Below are 27,478 nucleotides of genomic sequence, written 5' to 3'. Positions count from 1 at the left end.
ATTGTATCCGTTAAAACTAAGTGACTGTTTGAAGTTTCTAAATAACGCTACTATAAACAAATAAATTAAAAAATAAATAAATATTTTAGGCGGGCCAGCGTACTGGCAGCTCCAACTCTTATACGGTAGATTATTTCTTGTTTCTATTGTATGTAAATCTACCACGAACGCGTAATTTTTAAAATTAAAATCTTGCAAAGTTGTGCCACAAAATACTGACATACAATTTTCATTCGGAACATCAGACTTATCAATTTTAGTTTTAAAAGATTTACATTTAAACGGGAAGATAGTAGTTAAGATGTAATACAGAGGAACACAGGGCACAAATAAAAGAAATTATGAATTATTATGATTATGATTAACAGTACATTTGTAAAGATTTTAAAGCGTTGGTAAATATTAAGGTTTTTAATGATTAATGCAATAAGATATGTGACTATATGACAATTTATTTTTTGTATCAATTATTTATTTATTTATTTTAAAATCTCCTTTTACCAACTAAGGGTTTATCTGGACTAGACCTACAGTTTAACGTGGGCTGCGAACTACGGTCCTCGATATTAACGCTACCTACTGGCGAGTGACCAACTTAGAAATCATCCCATGAGAAATCCGGTCTTACCTAGCCTGGTTACTGGCGTGTCTGGGATTATATTCCTTGTCCACTCTTTCCTAGGACAATCGCAAATATTAAACGATCACAAACATAAATTTACGACCATGCCCCAGCAGGATTCGAACCCGCGACTATCGCAACAGTAGGTGAACCGTCCTGTCGCCTTTACCATTGTGCTACCAAGCCAGCAACAATTATCTTGATCATTAACTTTACAGGCCTGACTTTAGAAAAATTACTAGTTAATTTAATGATTATAAGGGCATTCTTTTAATATACATTTCCAAATTGTAAATAATAAATTACCTAGTTGTGTTCGTTATTGTTTTAATGTCATATTTTCTGTTTTAATATACAAACATATATTACTGCATTGATTATTCCATCCTTATGTGTGTAACATAAAAGTAAAGAAAGGCCATGTATACTTAATGTGATGCTCTTAAGTTGTTACAGTTCTGAAAAAAGTCTTATTATACTTTGTTATAATGTTCACTGGCGCAGTAATTTACATATAGCTTTTAAATTAGTCCTTTTAATTTATCCTTTAATACAGTGTCGTCGAATATCGCCCACTAGTTATTATTAAGTAAATCTTACCCAGCCTGGTTACTGGCGTGACACGCGATCATATTCCTTGTCCACTCTTTCCTAGGACAATCGCAAATATTAAACGATCACAAACATAAATTTACGACCATGCCCCAGCAGGATTCGAACCCGCGACTATCGCAACAGTAGGTGAACCGTCCTGTCGCCTTTACCATTGTGCTACCAAGCCAGCAACAATTATCTTGATCATTAACTTTACAGGCCTGACTTTAGAAAAATTACTAGTTAATTTAATGATTATAAGGGCATTCTTTTAATATACATTTCCAAATTGTAAATAATAAATTACCTAGTTGTGTTCGTTATTGTTTTAATGTCATATTTTCTGTTTTAATATACAAACATATATTACTGCATTGATTATTCCATCCTTATGTGTGTAACATAAAATCAAAGAAAGGCCTTGTATACTTAATGTGATGCTCTTAAGTTGTTACAGTTCTGAAAAAAGTCTTATTATACTTTGTTATAATGTTCACTGGCGCAGTAATTTACATATAGCTTTTAAATTAGTCCTTTTAATTTATCCTTTAATACAGTGTCGTCGAATATCGCCCACTAGTTATTATTAAGTAAATCTTCATTCCATTGTCCTCTAATCACCAATATTTTAATATGATCGCTTGGTTAATCCAGCTTCTGCTTCATCGACCCGATAATACCAGTCAGCAAACTATTAATCAACGCCACCCCATCCCGTTAATAACAAATAAAAAATATCCCATAACCAATAACAGCATTATTTGATCGAGTTTGTAATAATCATCAAACGGCTATGCAAATAATAAAAACGCGTACCGTTTTAATCCACGGGCTTAAATTTGATTTGTTTCGTTATTGGATCTTGTCACTATCGGGAATCATCAGTATTCATTCGTCGGTGGTGTCGGGTGGGTCCGGAATATTTTGTGCCTGTTTTTTTTGTACGTATTTGGTCGTAATGCGACGCTATCTAATACCATTAGGATGATTTGGAATATGGCGGCACACGTGAGCGGTAAGCGTAATGCTTTTTCATGAAAATGTCATTCCGGAAATCGATGAAATACCATCGGGCAAACAGAGATTCGAAGTAATTTGCGTTTTGATTGCTACATCTGTCAGTTTTCATTCTTTGTCGTACAATAAGTTCGTGGTAATGAAATAAGAATTTATGTTTTGTTTCAATTTTAAAGCACATGACACACGTATTACAACTAGTTATTAACTACAACTAAAATCCTTTCTATAAAATAGCCAATGTACGTCATCAATTCTATCGACTGTATCAGGTGTTAGCTGGGCTTAAATATGTATTGTTATGATTTGATACATCTGTTATTTTATTTTACTGACATCAAGTTTCAAAGCTATACCATCATAGATTATACCTGTTTGAAAATATTAAATTTCGTATCTGAAGGGCCGCTGAAAGACATCGTTAGCTGGTAGAAACTTACGGTTAGTATGCTCAATATTCAAAAGTTATGATTTCGTTGTGCAAGACAAAGAACGTTCTAGTAGACCGAAAAGAACTGCAAGAGTTATTGGATGAAGCCGCAATCCAAACTAAAAAACAATTGACGAAATCATTGAATATGACTCAAGAAACGATTAGCGACCTATGACGAGCAATGGAGAAGATCAAAAATGGGATGATGGCTGCCATATTAATTCAATGACAAGCAAATGGAAAATCGAACAATATTCTGTAAAATGCTGCCCGAATAATATCATGGGAAGTCATTTCTGCATTTAATAGTGACGAGTGATAAAAAGTGGGCTTATTTTGAAAACCCTAAGCACCAAAAATCATAGTTATTACCTGGCGAAGCCGGTCGATCGACTCCAAGACCAAATCGTTTTGGTCGTAAGACATTGCTTTTTGTTTAGTGAGAACAGAGTGTCGTGGTGTATTACCAACTGTTCAAAACACTTCCAAAATGTGTCCAAAGACACGGCAAAGTAATTTTGTAGCAATATTACGCGGCGTAAAACCGGCCATAGTAGCGTTGAAAGAGCTGAAATGGGACATAGTATCATACCAGCCATACTCTCCAGACCGTACCCTGTCCAACTATTAACTTTTCGCCGCTTCGCCACTTTCGATGAGGTTAGAAAATGGCTCCATGAATGGTTTTACTCAAAAGACAAACAGTTTTTAGGGAGTATTTCCATAAATTCCCCGAAAGATGGGCTGCAACATATAGAATCAAGTGGACAATACTTAGGATAAAGATATTTGTTAATTTTCTTGAAAATTATGTGTTATTTGTAAAAAATGGTAACGACTTTTCGATACCCCTGGTATTGCCAAATTAATTTTGTAAAAACGAAAAGTTCGTTTCAAACTTGCAGCGGATTTTTCCTTATCATTTTACTAATTAGCATTGCTTTAGTTAAAAAAGAGAGAATGAAGTCTGATGCATCCGAACATGTGCCCAACTCATACTATAAAATTCGATTTGTATCGGTACTGGTCGACACAGTTGTATGTCCACAAAATTTCAAACCATTAATGATAATTTTCAAAGCCTGTAAATCGGTAAACGTTTGTGTGACGGTTGTTTTATTAAAATTGTTACTGTTTATAATTTGTTTTAAATAATCAAAGTCAGGAACTGTTTGCGTCCCTAGCCAGTTACCCAAATATTCCAAAATTGATAATAAGAATTAACTTGCAAATCACATTTCCAAGTTCCACTTAAATTACAATCTGACTTAATGATCGTCCAAGGAGTAACGTTGCAAAATTAAATTAAAAAATAATGATTTTCACACTAGAATGTCTTTGGTTATAACAATTCATTTGCACTAATTTGACGGGTACGCTAGTACGCATTATTATAATAACTTAAAATATTTGCTCTTTTTATAAATTATGTCTTTATTCTGACTAGTGGTACGATTAAATTATATCTGATTTCAACTTTTCGGAATTAATTATTTGTTGAAGTACTATCGGGTGTTCACAGTACTCCTCAGTGCTCGCTCTGAAATCGCTGAATTATATCAAAATTGTTCTTCCATTAACACATCATTAGCATCATCGAATATTCCTTATTCGAAACTTCATCATAGTAGGCGATCGGCTACAACTTTACAGTCCACAATTTTAGTCTTATATTTTTTGCAGATTGCTTTGTATGATCTTGATCTATGTTTTTTCGAAGCTGTTTGCTTTATCTTCCATCCAAAAGGTCGATTTCGCTACAGTCCATGAGGAATTTCCCTTCATCAACCACATACATGTCCGAACTATTGATTGTCGCTTCTTAAATAAATGACAGTCTCCCTTTAAGTGTTTATACTCCCTCCCTTAAAGTCTCCCTTTAAGTGTTTATACTATAAGTTTTCGTGATACTACTACCAGTCCAATATCAATATCCAGGGCTGGTCCCAAAAGTTACAAAGAAAATAAATGTTTTAATCATATAAAATTTATTACTATTTAGTTAGGTAATTACTGAAACTTAAACACTTGACTGATCATTTTTCAAGTTATGAGGGAATAAACATACCAAAGATGAATTTCCAAATATAATGATAATGACGTGGAATATCTTTAACCAGCATATAAAATACGATTATATTCTATTGAGATTAAAATTAAACTTATCTCTTGCCCTCGAGATGTCGTGCGTTAAATTTTCAGGAGATTCTTCAAGACCCACGCGGTCAATACAGAAATAAATTGTTTGAAATACTTTCTACTAAATCTGTTTCCGTAAACATCACTTCAGTTCTCTAAAGAGGGCATAGAACAGGAAAGAAACCGCCCCCATGGCGATTTATTCTTGATGTACGTATTTAGGCCACGCACCTTGGGTTATTTATTGTTTGACGGGACAAGAATATAATTTCAGTTTCATCCAAATCTGTTTCTTATACATGAAGACAAAGTATAAACTGTAATAGAACATATTGTTCCCATAATTCATTTCGAAATATAGAATTAGTAAAATACACTAGGTTGTCACAATTTGTGTATGTGATTTACTGTGTATGAGAATTTTTTAACAGAACTGAATGATATTGACATACCCTAATTCACGGCTTACTTAAAACAAGTTCCTTCTAGCGTTGGGAACTATCGACTGAAAACGACTATCGACTGTTTAGTTATTGACTACTTTTTACTATCGACTGTGTCAGTCACTATTTTTGGTTCGACTGGTTTTACTACTTTTTACCAGTGACTGTTTCAGTCGACTGTTTTCAGTTGCTATTTTCGGTCCGAATGATTTTGTTACTATTTACTATCGACTGTTTCAGTCGTGCATGGATTAGTTTTTTTTTCTATGATTAGGTATATATTCAATTTCTATTTAGTGTTTATGGTTATTGTACATGTTTGTTTTTGTTTAGTATTTAGGTTTTATTTAAGTTCTATTGTATTGTCTATATTTGTTATGGTATACTATTTAGAAAAAGCAATTAACGTATTAAAATACGATAAAATATTTGTGGGGTATTATTCTATTCCTTTCTATAGAATGATATTGACATACTCTAATTTACGGCTTACTTAAAACAAGTTCCTTCTAGCGTTGGGAACTGTCGACTGAAAACGACTATTGACTCTTTAGTAATTAACTACTTTTTACTATCGACTGTATCAATCACTACTTTTGGTTTGACTGATTTTACTGCTTTTTACCAGTGACTGTTTCAGTCGACTGTTTTCAGTCGTTATTTTCGGTCCGAATGATTTTGTTACTATTTATTATCGACTGTTTCAGTCGTGCATGGATTAGTTTTTCTTTATGATTAGGTATATGTTCAATTTCTCTTTAGTGTTTATGGTTATTGTACATCTTTGTTTTTGTTTAGTATTTAGGTATTGTTTAAGTTCTATTGTATTGTCTATATTTGTTATGGTATACTATTTAGAAAAAGTAATAAACTTATTAAAATACGATAAAATATTTGTGGGGTATTATTCTATTCCTTTCTATAGAATGATATTGACATACTCTAATTTACGACTTACTTAAAACAAGTTCCTTCTAGCGTTGGGTACTGTCGACTGAAAACGACTATTAACTCTTTAGTAATTAACTACTTTTTACTATCGACTGTATCAATCACTACTTTTGGTTTGACTGACTTTCCTACTTTTTACCAGTGACTGTTTCAGTCGTTATTTTCAGTCCGAATGATTTTGTTACTATTTATTATCGATTGTTTCGGTCGTGCATGGATTAGTTTTTTTTTTATGATTAGGTATATGTTCAATTTCTATTTAGTGTTTATGGTTATTGTACATCTTTGTTTTTGTTTAGTATTTAGGTTTTGTTTAAGTTCCATTGTATTGTCTATATTTGTTATGGTATAGTATTTAGAAAAAATAATTAACGTATTAAAATACGATAAAATATTTGTGGGGTATTATTCTATTCCTTTCTATAGAATGATAGTAACATACTTCTAATTTACGGCTTACTTAAAACAAGTTCCTTCTAGCGTTGGGAACTGTCGACTGAAAACGACTATTGACTCTTTAGTAATTAACTACTTTTTACTATCGACTGTATCAATCACTACTTTTGGTTTGACTGATTTTCCTACTTTTTACCAGTGACTGTTTCAGTCGTTATTTTCGGTCCGAATGATTTTGTTACTATTTATTATCGATTGTTTCAGTCGTGCATGGATTAGTTTTTTTATGATTAGGTATATGTTCAATTTCTATTTAGTGTTTATGGTTATTGTACATCTTTGTTTTTGTTTAGTATTTAGGTTTTGTTTAAGTTCTATTGTATTGTCTATATTTGTTATGGTATACTATTTAGAAATTGCAATTAACGTATTAAAATACGATAAAATATTTGTGTGGTATTATTCTATTCCTTTCTATAGAATGATATTGACATACCCTAATTTACGGCTTACTTAAAACAAGTTCCTTCTAGCGTTGGGAACTATCGACTGAAAACGACTATCGACTGTTTAGTTATTGACTACTTTTTACTATCGACTGTATCAGTCACTATTTTTGGTTCGAATGATTTTACTACTTTTTACCAGTGGCTGTTTCAGTCGACTGTTTTCAGTCGCTATTTTCGGTCCGACTGATTTTGTTACTATTTATTATCGACTGTTTCAGTCGTGCATTGATTCGTTTTTTTTTTATGATTTGGTATATGTTCAATTTCTATTTAGTGTTTATGGTTATTGTACATCTTTGTTTTTGTTTAGTGTTTATGTTTTGTTTAAGTTCTATTGTATTGTCTATATTTGTTATGGCATACTATTTAATGGTAATTAACATATTAAAATACGAAATATTTGTGGGGTATTATTCTATTCTTCTTTTTACAGGTCCACAGAACATTCAAATATAAAAGTAATTCTACTTTGTTTAAAATTAAATTATTTATTGCCTGTTAATAGTATTTAGTATTTATTTCTTTCCTTTTCTTTTTTAAAATTAGTACGTGAAGAAATATGTACATGTCCGTCTCACTTATACTACCGTTGGAAAATATAAACACATAAAAAATTAACTGCTCCAAGCAATTATTTCCGTCCTCACAATTTATATAGGAAAGGGTTTGTACATCTTCTGACATTACGAATTGAAAAAAAAATCAGTCGAACCGTGCATTTAACAGAAAATAATATTTTCTGTCGCTAGTTTTTTAATTATTTTGCGACTATCGACTATTTCGACTCTTTTCAATCGATAGTTCCCAACGCTAGTTCCTTCAGTTCTGTACCTATATCTAGTAGTGCTGGCATTTCAAGCATGCCATGATCTAGCGTACTTCAAAAGTAACAGTCTATAGGACATTCTAGGTGTAAAGGGACTGCCATTTATTTACTGGGCTAAAATTTATTGAACATGAAAATTATAAAGTCCATAAGTTCGCAGATTCATCGAAGATTATGTGGTCTTCATAATGATGATTGTTTAGTTGAACATTAGCACTAGAATTGGGTGAGTCGTACCCCAGTAGGTGAATATTGAAGAAATAGAAGCTTCAGAACTAAACATCGACCAAAATACACATTTTCACAAAAAAAATGAGTACCAAAAAAGCTCCATAGTGACATATTTAATTGATTGAGTTTCCCTTGCGATTATGCATGAGAATAATGTACATAAAATATATTTGATAATATTATTATCGATTACTTCTTAATTTTTAGTGAGTTCCTTATTTATTTTTTGAAGTTCAATTTTCTTGTTAAAAATATTTTTTTAACTACGTGATTTGATAAATTCTAACCAAACTAGAACAACAACAAAATGTTGTTGCCCCCGCCGATAATCGAACTCGCGACCTCCGCCTGTGAGTTGAACGCTCTAACCAGTAAACCATAAAAGCAGTTACAATATTTCTATAGTGTCTTATATGCTATAGTTAGTATTTAAAAAGCAATCTGAGTGGCATTTGCACTGAAAGACTTACGATTTTAAGTCACATCAGCTCAGCGATAACATTATAAACAAATATCTGATTCATTTGTAGTGACTAAAAAAAATATAAAATAATAATGGAATAAAGTGGGTAAATAACGAGACAAAGTGGGAAAGAGATTGTCATTTATTTTTAACTCAAAACCTACCAGAAATCCAAATCTGGCGACCAAGTCTTTCAATTAGTTACCAATACTTATCCCTACGTAACCAGCAAAGAACTGCACATTGATGTTGAAATCAAATGAATCTACGAAGATACCAAATAATTCGCTGTAAAATATGAAAGAAAGAGAATCACACTAATGTGAGTGGAATATAATTACTGGAGGAGGTACAGGAAATTAGAAGGTTGAAGCGAACCAAACCACACACCATACTGACATATTTATTCCGCACACGTTTTGCTTGTGACTTAATGTAAGTGCTAGAAAAAAATAACAATAAACGAATATGTACGTTAAAATTGCCTTAAACGTATTTAATTGAAGCTGTAATAATAGAAATTTGTACCTATACGTATCACGGTGATACGTTATAATCTTATTTTGTAGTCTGGTAATATTGTATATAATTCATGTAACTTTAAAATCATCCCTAATTATATTTTTAGTCATAATCAATACATTTCGATTATATAATTAATAAGTGAAAAATATTCGTTCAGATATTATTTAAATCCAATAAAGATTGAAAATAAGCCAACGTAGTAGTAAGACTATTTTATAAATCTTAAATAATTATTGTTAAATTAATTCCAACACTAATTTTGTATAGAAAGACTATAATGGGTTAAAATACAAAATATAATAAATACTTTATTAGGAGGCCTAAATTATTCAGACAAAAAAATTAGTAATATTTTTTGTACTATCGTTAATTGTAGTCAACTGCCTATATACATATTAAACGTACAGCGTCAACTAAACATTAGACATACATTTCTGTATAATTATAATTTCATTGCGGACAATGTCTATTAAATCCGTTAATTGCAAAAGGGCGCCAGAGCGTCATACCGTTAACATCGCGGCTCAAAGATACGATTGTTTGTTGATGGGATAGCTTTAGGGACTTACTTATTGCAATCCGCGATAATTACTCGGTTACGTAAAGTCGTTAATTATCAACAAAAGCCATTTTAGTTTTTAGGACGAGTCTTTGGCGTGGTACAGTATGCCTAGTTCACGATAATTATGTTTTCAGATTGGTTTGGACTATATTAGTGGTCTGATGAAAAATATTTTTAAAAATTTTTCAATAATTCTAACCCAATGTCTTTCTCACCAGTCTCTCCTATATATCTTATAAATTATATGCAAGTGAATTAAAAGCCAGTTGAAAGACGACGAGCAAAAAGCGACCCTGAGGGTTGTTAGAAAACAGACTAAACCCATCTCATTCGTTCACCTTGTACACGGTCGCGATAGTCAGAGCCTTATCACTGCACTATATAACAGAAATACGTCTACTACGTTCAGCGAAAGCGATGTCACCAGCTAAACAATGTAAACTATGACTCGTCACAAAAAACAGCCAATACGGATATATGATGTCGAATATATTGTCAATAAATTCGATTTGGATTGGTATTAATGGGTCATGTTGCTAAATACCTGCAAATTCCTTTTATGCAGTAATATTTTAATTTATGTTAAAGTCAAAATAAACTAAAAGCCAAATTCGATGCTGCTACATTGCTACGTGCTGACGTTATACATTTTGATGACATGCATGGACTGTTTTATTGGATGTGCTATATAATACTATACTGCTATATTAACATATACTTTTCTAATTATTTCTATTCGAGTTTCGAACCAAGTAAACCTTATCAGCGTAAAATGTTGTACTTTCTTAATTTGAAATTGCTTTATGTCTAACCATATTTCCTCTTTAATCTACTATCGAGTTGCATGCCGATTGATTTCAATGATTCACTTTAAACATGTGTCTCTTCTTGCCACAAAGCAAAACTGACATGGCAGATTTCTACTTATTGAGATATATTTTACAGTCTCCATTCAAATTGGTGATCCACTTGTTGACTGCTAGTGCTTGAAGTTGTGGATATGTTTGCTCATAATGACTGTGTAGTCGGAAATTATTCCAAGTGCTCTCTCTTGGGATATAGGCAGTGTAGAGCAGGTATAAGAACGGAAATACGCCATTCTGTGTAACTAAATTTTCTTGTGGAAATATATGATTAATGGAGTTACTGTAAAAAAAACAAATGTCTGTGAGGCGTTCAGTTTGCAGAGCAGAGCAGAAAATTGCCAAGCAGTATTTCTCTTCTCCAAAAGCCTGTTAAACTATGAATTTTGATTGATTGAGTTGAGTGTTGATAATATTCTATGCTTATATGGTTTTTAAGGATGGCTAAGTTCTGTGACTTTGTGACGAAAATCATTGAGCAAATATGCTAAATTGAAATTTCCTCTTAGAGATATAAATAATATTTCTAAAAGAATCAGTTGACATTTAACCTCCAGGAAATATCATCTCTATGTCATGGTATAGACTTAGTTATTAGGTAATACACGAGACAAAAGTTTAACTATAGGGTGTTGAAACTAATTTGTAGTTTTCTAGCATTACTGTGACTGTTTAGCATGACTTTCCCATTTCTTGCTATTACAAATACACAGGGATATGATATTTCTGTTACGGTTTGTTGTACATTTATGATTACTGTATTAGATTCATTTTTTATCTCCGGAAATCATTGAAGAAGCCAATTACAAATTTAAAAAAAACACTTTTCATTGTCCTTGAATTGCAATTGCCGAGTAAATTTTCTTGTTTGTTATTTTCTTGCATCTATGAGACGATGCTTTCAATGATTTCGATGGTTTTCATGAATTTGTTATGGATATAGGAGTTTTTCATTACATTACAAATTAAAATAGGTTTTAAAATATGCAAAACACTTTCGAAAAGCTGACGAAATACTGAAACGGACACTTGTTAAGTAATATTTTTGGAACAAACAATGGAATATCGTTAGAATATTTTGTAAATTGTTCTGAATTCATCACAACAGCTAATAATATTAATGCTGACACTGAATCGAAGTTGTAGAAGTTTATAGAAATCATGGATTATAACAAGTCAATTGAAAAGTCACAGGCCTGACGCATAGATGGCGCCACTAGAATTGAATCCATATGTTTTTTACCTCTCTAGATCTAACCCTCAAAAGGCGCGTGTATAAGTTTGACAGTTGTCTGATCATTAGTTTGTGAATTATAGCATTCTGAGTGAAGCAACGTTTGTTATTGTGAAATAAATGGATAAAAAGACGTTATTGAACCGTTTGAAGGACGGCCGCATTTGAAGAAAAAGAAAGTGCTGCTTGACCAAGACAATGCACCGTGTCACAAGTTAGTGAATAATTAGTTAGTCTATGAATTAGACTTCGAATTTCTTACTCATCCACCGTATTCCTCAGATCTGACCCCCAGCGACTATTTCCTGTTCTTAGATCTCAAGAGAATGCTCACTGTGAAGAAATTTTCATCGAATGAAGAGGTGATTGACGGAACTGAGGCATAATTTGAAGGAAAGGACAAATCGTCCTACAAAATCAGTGTATCACCCTTTAAGGGAATTATGTTGAATAAAAAAAACAAACAAAATGCAACATTTCTTAGATTAAAATAATATTTTCTACTTCTCCTTTAAAATTAAAAACTATACTTAATATTTATGATGGATTATTAATAAATTTATCCGCAAACAATAAAAAGTCCGCCGAGAAGAAAGACAAACTTCACTCAACGACTCTTTTCGGTTGTTTGTCTTTCGCGATATTCCCTAAACAAGAGAAGGCCGCGGCTTTCGAAATATATTGATGCCGAAAACAAAATTGTTTTCTCGAGCCTCCGATCTAATCCAATTCGAATGCAAATTCAGTTAAATGCAGGAAAGACCTCTAACAGATAAATAACAACCACGAAAGGGTCTTTTGACGAAGTTAATCTAATAAACAATAAGCTCTGATTAGATTCAATTATTGTACCATTTTCGGTAGTACGCTAGTTGGCTGTGCTCGGAATAAACAACGCGTCGAATTAGTTGCGGTTATTTCGCGTGTTGGTGAATGAAGTGCTTAGAGTGTGAAATTTCTGAAAACGCTATTATCAGTTAACTACAATATGTCGTTCGTTTAAGAAAATAATAGAGCTGTGAGCGTGGTTTACCTTGTTTGGATTCGCTTGTTTATTAAGTAAATTAAGTTTTAGTAATGCCGTTAATCCGAGTACGTTAGTAATACGTTATATCAACCTATAGCTGTACGTATAAAACTGATATTAGTTTAAAATACAATTAGTTTTGGATTTAGTTTAAGTTTATGAATATTTGATTTCTGTTGAACAATTTAATTCCAACAATACGAAGTGGTGATTTTTAGGACCTATAACATTGTCAGTATCTTCGTATTTTAGTTTAAGAGAAAGTATGTAATAAAGGAGGAGGAAAAGTAACTTCGATTTTTCACAAAAGATTATTTTAAAATGTAATATTTCTAGTAATACTTACTCAATAAATCCAGTGAATTTCAGTGCTAGAATTGATATCTTGGTTTTCGATATAAAATTTCGATGATAAGACTGGTTGGCCTGACAGGTCGTTGAAAATGTCAAGGAAATTTTTGAAAAATAACGCGATAGGTTAACATATTTTACCTCGCTACATTATAATACGTATACTAGCTATATTTAGCACTAAAACTGTTTTGAACAACTTACGTAAAACTGAGTGCCAAAAGATGTTCCATACTTGGGTTCCATATGAATTATCAATGAAATATTTTATGGACCGAATTTTCATTTGATAATTGCTTCTGAAACAAACGAAATCGAACCAATTTTGAGAAAGTGAGAGTGTTTATAGCACGAATAAGTTTCACAAATGTTTTCAAAACCCGTATTAGTGCGAAAGAAAAGTTTCATAATGACCTGTTCGAACCTAATCAGACTATTAATTCCTTACAATTTGACAATGATAAAATTAAAGTAGGCAATTTAAGAAAAATGATCAGTATTAATAAATAGGAAAGGCATTTAGTATATCAAGAGGATTTGAATGAAAATAAACCGAAATTATTTTTTCCCCAATTTATCATAAACACTGGCTACCTTATTGTATAAAATTGCTTGATATACTTAAAATATATACCTCGGATTTATACAAGACCTTAGCGTCAGTAGTTGAAGTACACTTGTATTCCTTCCAGTGCTTTTTTCATTTTTTATCATATATGAAACAATTCAGCACAGTAGTTCCATTACATATTATTCAAAACCTAATTTTTATCATATCCAAACATTCTAAGTAATAAAAACGTGATTTGGACTGTACCCAAGACAAGTGTTTTTGATTGATGTGTTCGTTTTTCAATATCTACCAAGGAGAAACACGTTAAACAAGCGAAGAATTTGGTAACATGTCGATGTCGACTAACACTGAGAGCCTTTATGGGTATCATCAAATTATATTTTTGGATACAATTTTCGACAATTTCCATTAATTAGATATTAAATATCAGTCACTCAAAACTAGAAAGATAATGGGGAGGGCGAGATATAAGTCAAGTTTGAGACAAGGTTTATTACATAGCTCATGATCATAATCGCCATTTTCATTAAAATTTGTTATTAGTTATATAGATTAGGGCGCTATAACAAAATTATAAAATACTTCATTTCCCGTCATCATTTTCCACAAAATGTTCTTTATAATTTAAGAAATATAAATAATAATAATGTATATTAGTTAAATATTGAGTAGTATTAAATTAGAAATGATAGGTGATAATGTTTCTAAATAATATCATTAAAATATATCACCACTAAATATTTACGAGTAATATTAAGAGGATATTTTGGTCTAGAAATAAAAAAAAATATATTTCATATTTTCAAAGCCCTTTAAAAATATTAATATGAACCGAAGATAATTTTTCAAAAGTTTTTAAATTATATCAAAGTTATTTTCGGGTACATTTTTAATAACGCGAAAAAGAGCTATATTTACTATAATAATTTAAATTTTGAGAAACATTCTGAAGGGCATAATTCTATGAATAACAGGAAAACATGAAAGGGAACGAAATCAATTTTTTTTAATTTCTAGACTAGAATGCCACATTTTTAATATTTTAAAGAGGATGCAGTTTTGAGAAAATAATTAAGAAACAGCATTACAATTAATTACCTTTGCGATGCACATACTCTAAAGTCATAACTCACGCTAATCCAGTATGTGCTTCAAACTTATAAATTTCATTTTACCGGAAACTTACCCAGTAAACGCCTAATAATGGGTTAGGACCAGAATATCCTGACTGGTATAAATGGCGATGTTGCAGGTTATTTAGTAGCTTTGAGCAAAACTTTAGTAAATTCATTTCGGAAGATAATTAACAAGTTCCTGATATTAAATTGCTAAATATTTCACATAATATTTAATTCGTTAAGAAATTAGTAAAAGCAAGAAATGCTAGTAATACTGCTTCATGTGTAGTCATGGTTAGCTTGAATGTAGTGTTGTAGGTCTTGTGTTGTAGAAATAGTTGATTTATCAGCTGCTAAGTTATTTGAAATTTCTTTGAAATAATGAACTGGGTTTTCATTCAATTAGTCTTAAAATGCTTTGTCCTGGACCTTATTTTTCTTTCTTTGTTATTGTCATCATAATCAAAGTTTCTAAATCGTTAAAAGTAAAACGGACATTTGAAGTATGACAAAGTAGTATCATCATAAGTTTCTATACATTTTTGGTGGGTTTTAGCAGCAGATTTCTCCAAATAAAACGAGAAAAGAATGATTAATAACTTACGATTAACTTCTACATTCACTATACTGTGTATAACATTACAATTCTAAATGGAAAACTGTTATTTTGGGTAGAGTAATGTAAAATCTATTGAATTTGGAAACATGTTTAGATCGCTTATGAGAAATTGTGCATTCCTAATTTCATTAGCCAGCTTATTTTACTCTCAAGGTTGTCGCGGGTTTGAATCCTGTTCTAGGCACAGGTTTACCATTAATCAGGCTAGATAATGTCGGGGACCTTCCAAGATTATGTCCAAGATGGTCATGGAATGGATGAAGAAATTTGATTAGAATTTGAAACTGATTTGAACTTAGAATTGAAGACTAATTGCTAATTTGGAGGTGGTAATAGGTAGCCAGTGCTCGCAATTTGTTTTCTATATTTACAACAGTAGGTCCAATTAAAAATATCCACCTTTATTTTACTTGTATTATTATACTTGTTTACATTTGTTATATAGCGTTGACGTTTTAAATAATATTTTTTATAGATGCAAAAACGTTCACCCCATAGAGGAAACATATTTTTTTAGCAACGCATTGCAAAATATTACTGAAATTCTTTGTTTATATTTAAGTTATTATAAACTGACTTAAGAGATAACGTGTTAGTTTTAAATGAAATTTGATTTTATTATTAACATAAACAAAAACTTTTTGTGGTCGAATTACCGAGCTGTAATAAAATAGTTTGAATACTTAAAACATATTGTTATTAAACTTCTGAACATAGCAGCGTAGATAGTTTTTGTTTTAACGAGATTATTTAAGTTTAATCAATTAGGTTATTTACTTTCGAGAAAGTTTCGCTCGAGTAATGTGCGTATTATGAAATATTCATATACGGAATGGAATACATGGAATATTGGTACAAAGTGAAATAAAACTTTTTAATAAATATCTCTTTGGTGTGAGTAAATTATTAAGATCAGTTATTGTGGAAAATTTATAGAGAACAAGAGGTTATTTGATTGACTTTTTCGATATTCTATTGGTAAGAATTACACACTTCCCCAGCTTATGGAGTGAGGTATTGGGACGCAATTATGCGAAAAGTTTTTTAAAAATCCGACATGGCGTTCAATATGATGCCACCAACTACTTGACCGCTCTGATACTGAGGTCGATAATTGGGTGATACAGATGTTGGGACTTCTATAATTCGACAGGGTGTTATTCTAACACGAAAATATTATACCGTAATAATCTAATTTTTATTTCATCGGATTCTCTATGCATTTATGTACTACTTTGTTAGGCTTCGACTCTATGTTAACTCATTCTGTCGTCCTTTTGGATGTCAAATATCATTGTTGTTTTGCTTAATTTTCGGGACACCCACATTCATCATGTAGTTAGCATTGTTAAGCCATATAGCTTAAGAATTAATAAAGGAAACACGGATCACCTGCTATTATACTATTGCTTCTCTAAAGGTGTGCACATGCAAGAAAGAAAATATTACAATAAAAGCTGAAATCCGCTTCTTTCTAAAGCTTACAGTTCTTACAGGCTCTTACAGTCTGATATATATAAGTTTTAGATCTTTCAAATGCGATGCTTAAGGTAAATTCTGCACGAAAAGCCCTTGAAATTGTATTAGGAATAGAGTTATTCATCTAAGAGACGCAGATGGCAATAGTTTAGATATGTCTGTTGAAGGAAAAGTGAAGGAATTCCGCACAGATTTTTGTGACAAAATCGATGTTCTTGTTTGAGGATATATCGAGCAGTTTCGAAAAAGATGTAGATAAGGATTATACAAAGGCACCTGAAAAATATGGTACTGTCATTCGATGCAGCAGCTGCTATAACTTCCATCAGCAGTGTATTGGTTGGGAAGTATACATTCTGCCTGAATATCTGGTATCGATTGATAATGATGATGATATATAACACTAAAGTAAGTTACTAATTATTTTTTGACGGAAAAACAAATAAACAGAAATGACAAATTATCCCTTACATGTTGGAATTCTCTATGATGCAGAAGGTGTTCCATTTCAAAAATCATCATTTTATAACTTCATACTCCTAATATCTACTATATATACCACTAGTATTTGACTAAAGACTTATATACTCTATAAATGTATCCAATATATCCAACTTCTTACAGAAAGTTCAAATATTGACTATAAAGAAAACAAATAAAAGACATTTTTTTTAATTTAAAATTAAATAATTATACTTAATTTAATTTGATATAATACAATTTAGCTTTGTGCTCTCTCTTTCTCTCTCTCTCTCTCTCTCTCTCTCTCTCTCTCTATACTTAACTTTATTCAACCAAGATTTATGTCAAACGAAGAATGACTTTTCTGAATCGTTGAACTTCCATCTTATAATAGCTTTCAAACATTTAAATGCACTCAGCTTGATTAAAATACAAGGAAATTGGCGTCAGGAAAAGGATTTCATGCATTATGTTCTTACTAGTGATGAAAAATTGATACGCTGCTATAGTTCTAAAATTATAAAATCATTAGGTCCTCCTACAAGCTATGACAATGCTAATTTCTTTTATGTATTATAATCAAGGCTCTTTCGAACGCTTATTTTCCCATCTCTTCTGTAAAGTACAGGCACTTGGGTATTACTAAAACATTACCATAGTAGGCTTTTAGTATTTCATCTGCGTTATTTGGTGCAAATTCACTTTCTTCCAGGATACTTTGTCATGTTAAATTATTTCTTAATTGCTCAAGGCTCTGTATTCTTTTTCATTGCTTAAGTATTGGACCTTAATATATTTATTCTTCTTTTCTATCTGGAAAGAAATATATATTTAAGTATATTTTCAAAAGCTTGTTGACCGTGAATTAGGTGTTGAAGACAAAAACAGTTATAGGTCATAGAGGGCCAAAAGTATATGATGACATATAAGTAACAGTTCATATCGTTTAAAAATCAATAAGTAGTTTCAAATAAGTTAAAATTATTACGTTTGGGCTAAGAATTCAAAACAAATTGCCATTTAAAAATTAGTAAAAGTAGTAATTAACGATAAACTATATTTGGGATTGGAAAAATGCATTGTTACAATTTATTGGGACAGGGCTTCAAAGCTCAATAAAATACATTGAAAACTATATATGTTAATAAATAAATAAATTAAATTATATGTTTTACAAATTATAATTTAGGTTGTGTAGATTTATTAATGATTTTAACGTCCAAAATTAGTAAGCTGCATTGAGAACCTTTTAATTTTAGATAATTTAAACAAACATACGTCCATCAGCCTTAAAATACTGTCTGTATAGAGTTATGTTAACGGAACGTTCTGTTTTATTTTGAGATATGGTTTTGTATAAATTGCATTTAATGAATCTTGCAAAACTATTTTATATTCAGTCAGTCAGGAAGTCAAAATGGATTGTAGAAACTACAATATAGACATACATTTTATGATGTAATATATAATAGTGTTATGAGATTTAGCCAGATAGGTTGACATTAAATAGTCTTTGTTAAACGTTAGATTATTTTATAATGTAGTATATTGAGTTCTACTTGTGTAAATGTCTTTCATTTTATCTGTAACGATTAATAAGTTGTACTTTGTGTCAATGTTTAATCATTAATATGCATTTTGGGGTTATATAACTTATTGTTCATAAGTTTAATATAGTATCCTATTAAAAATATATAACGAATATCTTTAACTTTTGTTGAAATTTTGCAATGAATTTGATCAGCTTCTGCCCAAGAAGCTTATATGTAGTGTAAATATATTATAAGCAAACTAAGAGGTTATTGGACGGCTGTACAACGCGTGATAGGTATGCATGATTGAAATTAAATGCTTGCATGTATTTTGATCAGGGATATCCATATATTGGTGAAAATACCAAATATCAGTGTAAACAATTGTTAATTAAGTTTTAAATTTCATGGTTTTGACATTCGTTCATGTATACGTGAAAATGCCATTTCCATTTCAACGTTGTTCAATTCATTGTGTGTCAAAAAATAATGTTTTCTGTGGCGTGTAACAAAAAGCGCATATATCAAGACAATTCGAATCTGAATGGTGTTGAATAATGTGAATGACGTATCGTTAAAAAATATCAGCAAGAGCAGGTAAATTGTTGCAAGACTACTGTTGTCACTATCTATAATGCCTTTTCATTATTGAAATTAATCGAATCGATCTCGAGATTCGATTGTTCGAAATACTGAAGAAGTGTAAAAATTGATCGATTGAATGGCTATCAAACCAGCGATATACCGATGTTGCCATATATATGGTAAAAAGTTTCAAATAATATATTATTGATATTGTATTAATTTCTTTCAATAAAGGCCTTTTTAAAGTAAAAAAATGATCAAAGCACATGCAATGTACCTAAGTACATATATATACCTAATAGATTAACGCCTCGTGGCCACTTATGTAATCATTTTTCGGTCAATTTAATGGTTGGTTTCTTGTTTTAGTGTTGGGTTGATATTGATGGTTTCCAATAGTTGTAACATCTCATAACATACAACAACCTCGCTCATCCTTAGTTTATAATATACTACTTCACATTCCTTCTCTTTATGTCACTGAAGCAATATCTCAAATAAGCAAAATACATTCTTAAGGCCTCTTGCCTTCAGTTTCATACCATTTCTTAGTTTAAAATCGCTACAATGGCTTCAAAGGTCTTCAGGTTTCCTATAAACATCCACAATCATATGTTTATTTTTAACTATAATTGAATAATAATGTTTTCATATTTTTGATTGATAACATTTGACATTTTTGATGTAGCTAACATTAGGTTGCTGTCAGATACTAAAATTACTCTTAAATATAACTGAATGCTTAATGTTTAATGAAGCATATCCATATGATGAAAATAATCCAATACAAAGATGAATATTTAAAATGTACGGTTTTATAACCACGATTCAAGCATTGATATATTCGGCCGTCTCTCAGATTAAAATTATATGTACTCAACCCTTTTACGTCAAACTATTGCCTCTAAGAAAATATTCATGGACTACTCTCTGTTATAGCAAACTAAAGTCTTCGTAAATTTATAATTTTAGAATTTTAAGAAAATCTTAATACAATCTGCCACCTGTAACAGAATACCATTTCAAGTCATTTAACCCTTAATGGATGGCGTCATTAAAATCTGTTATTTTGAAAAAGCACATATCCAGTGTTACACTCCTTTGTAATATCTGTATTTCTACAGATATATATTTCCAATATCCTTAACCTTTCAAATCGTAATCGACACTTTATTAATAATTCCATACGTCGATGATCGCACGAATTTTTATTTCTCCATTAATAAAAACAGACCTGCTACGAACAGCTGTTAAATTTTGACGAGATTGGCATAACAAAATGAAAGTGCCCACGTGCTGGTAGAAGAAGAATGGAACATTTTATTTAATCCAGTTTTATATCTGATGATGTGCGTTGGTGTAGCTTGTCGTTGCTGATAATTTCTTTAAATATTTTTGGGAATGAGTTGTTTGATAATGCGACTACTAACTTTTCTTATTTAGTTAAATTTTTATGAGATATTTTTATAAATTTCAGTTTATTTTGTTTCAGAGTGACTGAAATTGAAATTTGCTTGATAGTTAATAATGGTAAGTACATTTTAGTTCTACACATTAATAGAAGACACTTCTTATTAAATATGTTATATATATATATATATATATATATATATATATATATATATACATATAGATATATATATATATATATATATATATATATATATATATATATATATATATATATATATATATGGCCATTAAACTGCCTTAAAGAGTTTATACAGTTAAAATATCGAATGTGAGATCAGAAAATATTGTACAAATAAGAATACAAATTGTAATAACGTGGAAAAATATTTAGTGGCAATAATTCAATATAGAGGTTGAACCCTCTTGATATCTGTTCAATCTTTCTTAAGAATATTCGAAGGCATAGCCAAATGGCATAGCCAACCGTATTTTGATTAAATCTCAGCTAATGTTCGAATTTTTGTAAGCTACATTAGCAAAAGTTCGTAAACGCTAACTTTGTCTGACAAATATCTTTATTTTTGAACAGTTTTTAGAACTTATATCGTTTACTACCTTTTTTCCACGATTTATAATGTCTGAATGAATTTTATCGGAAGCTGTTAGTCAGATTCGCATTAACCTTATCCTTAGGAAACCTATTTTCGGTAATAAATCTTACCCTCTGATTCTAAATACCATTTATGTCACCATTTAGATGCTTTAGAAAGATCTTTTTAGAGTAACGTTTATTAAAGGCAAACGCTGAATGATATTTATTGGGTTAGATACTTTATTTCTACTTTTTTCCGGTGTTAATCGAAAACGCTGAAGATTTGTTTAAATATATTATATGAATAAAATTACAATGTAAGATAATTAAATGTTTTAAATTATTTCTCTCTCACCTTGCGGATCTTATTTTTGTATATAATTTTTTTATGTTTTACCTTTTTTATTCATCATATCAGGTTGGTTGTCCTAGTCTCCAGCTTCCTCCTGTCAATTGTTTGTTGAATATATCTCTCCTATTGTTTCTTTTACATATTCTTTTATTTCTTTACAGATCCTCCATTTCTGTGTTCCATTTTTCCAGAATTAGTACTAGATTGGTCCATCCAGTATTACTTATTTAAATCTTATCTTTACTCTATTGGCCTTTGTTCTCTCTTCCTCGCCTTATTTATTATTTTTCCCTGTATCTGCCCCTCTTATATAAGCCTTCATTAATGTATATACTATCTATAAATGTGACCAGTATATGTATACTTTTCATGGTTAGTTCTTTATTATTATTTTTAGATTTATTTTAATTCAGTTTCTTTCAATCTCTTGAATTTTTATAATACTTCTAATGTGGAATTTGTTCTTCACGAAAGCCTGTATAGGTTTATTTTTAAATTATTCTCAATTTGTATTTGTATACCCAATCCCTGTACAACTAAATTACATTTCCATATTTGCGTATCCATGGTTATTGAATATATTTATCGCTTCATTAATTTCACTGTTCTGAATATTAGTTTTTTACATTTTCTTCCCTGTTCCTTTCCAGCTTTTCCTCTATTGCCACTGAATTCCCTTTTTTAAATATTTAATAATGGTAAAGAATGTATCCATTTTATCTTCAGTTTTCTTTCAGTTTTTACGCTCTTGCTTTTCCAGTTTATACTGCATACTCGAATTATGTAGATGAATGTCTCCCTTCATTTATGGTGTATTTTTCTTCATCATTAGTCGTTTTTCGAATTAATATACAGGGGATAGACAAAGTAATTAGAATACCTGATATATGTTATATGTTTGATGTTATATATTAATTAATAAGGTATTGGGAATGTTGTCCTATTCTTGTTCCAAAACTTGCAACAATTGATTTGGTTGAAGGATGTAGGAGATCGAAATTTACTCCCCACTGTCTGCTCTAACAACCTTTTGACTTATAAAAAGACTGAACCTTTTTAGCTGTGTGTATTGACGTGTTATCATTTTGGTATATTTTGGCAGTGTTTGGTGGAAATATACTGGTCATAGTCAGAATTTCATCACATTCAGTGTCCGTCGGTATCTGTCAGTTAACTTTGTCTGTATTGTTTTAATAGCCACTTGTGAAACAATAAACAATTTAGCTGTTTTCGATATGGGATGCTCTCGTTAAATGAGCATCAAGGATTTGCCTTTTTTCGATATCTGGGATCAGCCATTTTGCCGATGGCATATGTTAACCTTATATACAAGACTTATTTACTCGGAAACCGTGTTGTCAACATGCCACGAGAAGTACTATAGACCGTTCAATAAAACTAATCGGGATAAAACCACTGAGACTGTGAACTCACACCATCTGAGGTGATGACTTTAAAACGTCGCATTGTTGCCGCATCAACTCTGAGTTTTAGTTCCTTTTTGGCTTTGGCATACAACAAATAATAAAAATAATTAAACAAAAATCATTATGTTTTAAAATATAATTTATTTCAACATAATCGTATACAACATCTAATGCATATATTATCGAATTACTTAAAACCACAATTAATTATACGATTTTAATAGTTTGAAGGTTAGGGTTGTGTTTTATTATATTTGTATTGAACTCTTTTCTACACCACCTATAACTTTTTTTATGTAGTGGTGTCTCCTGGAGGCATAATCCAGTTAACTAACAATTGTATATTCAAATAGTATATCTTACTTTTATAAAAGAGCATATTTAACATTAACGCTTAGTTCTTGTTTCCTTCGGTACAGTGTTTCCTTGTAAAATCAATTTAACATCACTGTATTTCTCCTAGGCTTGTTCTGTTACTACTTGTAAACCTATTTCTTGATAAAACTAGATTTAATCACTGCATTATATCTAAAACATTTTCCTTATCAGCAAAACAGTTACTATTCTTTCTCTCTTCAAACATTTTAATAAAATGCTCTTATATATGCACTCTACAATAAGATATCCTATAGTTACAGCACCTTTGGTTCTTTCTTTGAAATTGTCAGCATTGAACCAGAATATCATACCGTTTTATTTAAGTGAATAACTAAGCTCTTAAATTCCAATGTATGTAACATTTGTTTACTATTCTAACATTTGTGAATTTATCCTTCAATGTGTCTTATATAAAACGTCTTTCGTTTAATTATATGCTATTAAAAATTATATTCTTTTAAAAGGAATATCTAGAAGTTCCATTAGATCGATGATATTTTCGATTAGATCTGGATTATCTTGTTATCTTTACATCATTAAAATCCTGTATTACCCAACAGCGTATGAAGGGTTTTCTTATTTTATGATCTAGATCCGTCAAAAGCTGAATATCTTACCAGTGGAAACAGCTAAAAGAATTTTGCAGACGTTTGAAAACCGAAGGACTTTTGCAGGCTAATTCGGTTATATATTATAATGTATAAACAGCATTCTGTCTCTTGTTTTAACTAGAATAAAATGAAAAGGAAAATATTGTCTGATTCTAAAACGAATTTACAAATTGCAGCAGGCAATACATTAAACATCTTTATGACGTGAGTTCACTGTAGAACGGTGTTCATATTACATCGTCTATGCCCTGTATGTATATATAATTAAGTTATAACTCATGCATTAAAATATGTTATTCTTTATATATAAAAATTACATTTATTTCTCATTACACGAGTAACAGTATTTGCTACGTAGATATTATAGTATAACCACGTCGCATTACAGAACAAGCGAAGATTTACCGAACTTTAATCATAAAACAACAAACCATAATGAAACTGTAGCAACACCGTCAGACGCGAATAATATCCCCGTCATATATTTTTCTTAAGCATCCATAGGGCGTAAAGTAGCCGATAAAGGTAAAATTACTATGACCCTAAATAATTTATAAAAGCTTCAAGGTTCGTTCTACGATATCTCGCCTAGTTTGCATTCGGTAACGAGACTGTATACGAGAATGGGGCCATGGTAAAGGTATTTCAGGCGAAATGAAGCGAACGAGATCAGAGAGGGTATATAAATCCGATACTTTAACAAAAACCTTCTCTTAAGTAGTCCAATTAGAAACCCCTTTTTACAGAGTGGGGCACTGATTTTAATGAGGAATGTTAGGGTCATAAACATTAGACAATGCCATGTTTGTTGTCGAATAGAGATTATAAAGATATCCCATGATAACTTAGTTCATTCTGAACTTTCAATCTTGCGTTTCCATACACTGAAAGAATATTAGTGCATCTCAATACACTCGACAAACAGTTAAATGTGTGTGATGACAGTGTAGTGTATTGGCTCAAACGCAAACTACTAACGAACTGATTAATAGCCACATAGAGTGGATAAACTTTAAAATAAGTTAGAATAGTATCTAGAATAAGATTTAGATATATTCTATAATTAAAAATATAGGTAATGGCTATATAATAAAATAAGTAGTCAGATCTGTACCAGCTGTATAAATTAAAGACCTTCTAATATCAGCTTTACATGTAGACCATTTTTTCAATCAATAAGCTTCATGAATTTCCAAAGATTAATATTTCATAAAATGATTCATAACCTTACTAAATTAAATAAAATTAAAAAAAACTATATGCTGGTAAGTTATAAGTAAAAGATAGAGGCATGTTCGGCTTGACTCAGGTATAATTCCTACAAGTATGTACAAATACATTGCTCGTTTAATATTAAGCGCACTCATGCCGTTGCATTTAATGTATATTTGTTTTGTGCCATGTTACATACGAAGGTCACTATTTATATTTCGAACATAGGAAAAAACAAATAGTTAAACTGCGAATATGTTTTTATTGTTTTTCAAAGTACTCGCCACGATGATCGATACATTTTTGCCTACGCTTAAACCAATTATCTATATTATATGATTTTTGAACGCTTCAATAGATTATTCGGGCGATGAAACTCGTTGACCACGTAGTTTATTCTTCACGGATGGGAACAAAAAGAAGTCATTGGGTGCCAAATCAGGGCTGTACGGCGGATGATCAACCAATTCGATGTTTGGAATGTTCAAATAGTCTCTTGTTTGAGCCGATGTGTGAGAGCTCGCATGCTCATGATGAAGAACAATCCGGCGTGTTTTGTTTGTTTTGCTTATTTCACCGAAGACTTCTGGCAAACAAATGATTGTGTACTAATCGGAATTTACTGTTCTACGATCCTCTAGAGGCACTGTTGCAATATGATTAGTTTTCCCGAAGAAACAGGCCATCATTTTCTTTGAAGCGCTTAGTGCGCGAACAACTTTTGTTGAATTTGGTTCATCTTGGAACACACACACAGTCGACTGCTGCTTACTTTCGGGTTCATACGAATATATCCACGATTCGTCACCTGTCACGATGGTCTCGCCAAAAGTCAAATTAAGTTGATTGATGTACTCTTGTTGCGAAAACCCACGTCGAAAATCGTAAAAAATAATTTCGCGAAAATGTTCACGATTCAGTTCCATTTTTGCCGAGACGAAACTTTCAACTAAATATAAAATAAACAAATGGCGTCCGTGCGACAAAATATTCTGAGTACGTATATCGTCAAAAATATCAAACTTTACGACGGAATCGCCAGATGGCCTCACCTGACAACAGTGTTGGCAATTCCCGAAATACTAATAGTGACCCTCCTATAAGTTCACTTGCTGTTGTTGTTACTGAGTAAACGGCAGTTATTCTTAAAAAAATATTTCTCTCAAAGGTACAGTAAACAACATTAATGTGTTTCATTTAAATTAGTCTTGTTAGATTTAGTGGTAAATTAATTACATAAGTAAATGCCGATACCAAAACTTAAATTACATATTTTTTACAATGAGCAACGAACTGAATAATTAACGGTTCTCCGGGCAATTTCGGAAAATCTCATTCCGAGCGAACAAATTATGTTTACACAACAGGTTGCAGTGTGACTCTATAATCACGAACTTTAAATCAATTTTGTTTGTAAACGCCTAGCTGTACAAATACGGATAAAGTAGAATGTTTTACCAAGTAGTTTCATATGAAGTTTGTTCAGCTAAATTGCATCTATTTTTATTTTCACTAAAATAAATGGGGAGTGTGAATTAATATTAGTAATTAGGTTTTGCAAATAACGGGTCAATTGAAAAGTCCCCGGCCTTCCACAGTAAAAACAATTTCTTTTGGCAAAATTAGTTTTTTTTTATTCAACATAATTCCATTCAAGGGTGATACACTGATTATAGCGACCCTCTAACTTTTCGATATCATTTTTATAGTACGATTTGACTTTTGCTTCAAAATAGGCCTCAGTTTCGGCGATCACCTCTTCATTCGACGAAAATTTCTTCCCAGTGAGCATTCTTTTGAGATCTGAGAACAACAAATAGTCGCTGGGGGGCAGATCTGTAGAATACGGTGGATGAGGAAGCAATTCGAAGCCCAATTCATGGATTTTTGCTATCGTTTTGACTGACCTGTGACACGGTGCATTGTCTTGGTGAAGCA

General features: G+C 31.3%; 1 protein-coding gene across 1 annotated transcript in view; it reads left to right on the top strand.

Annotated features, from left to right (window-relative positions):
• Positions 1–27,478, top strand: part of LOC143202029 (calcitonin receptor) — a 305,666-nt gene that overhangs the window by 131,282 nt on the left and 146,906 nt on the right. The window contains exon 2 of the mRNA XM_076413298.1: positions 21,048–21,085. Coding sequence (XP_076269413.1) covers positions 21,083–21,085 — 3 coding nt within the window. The 5' untranslated portion in view covers positions 21,048–21,082. The remainder of the gene's footprint in view (positions 1–21,047; positions 21,086–27,478) is intronic.

The sequence above is a fragment of the Rhynchophorus ferrugineus genome, unplaced genomic scaffold (assembly GCF_030347505.1).
Source record: "Rhynchophorus ferrugineus isolate W39M unplaced genomic scaffold, kcgeb_rfMv2 rfM9, whole genome shotgun sequence".
Lineage (NCBI taxonomy): Eukaryota > Metazoa > Arthropoda > Insecta > Coleoptera > Curculionidae > Rhynchophorus > Rhynchophorus ferrugineus.
The sequence above is the reverse complement of the archived record's forward strand: the minus strand, read 5'-3'. Positions and strand labels throughout refer to the sequence as shown.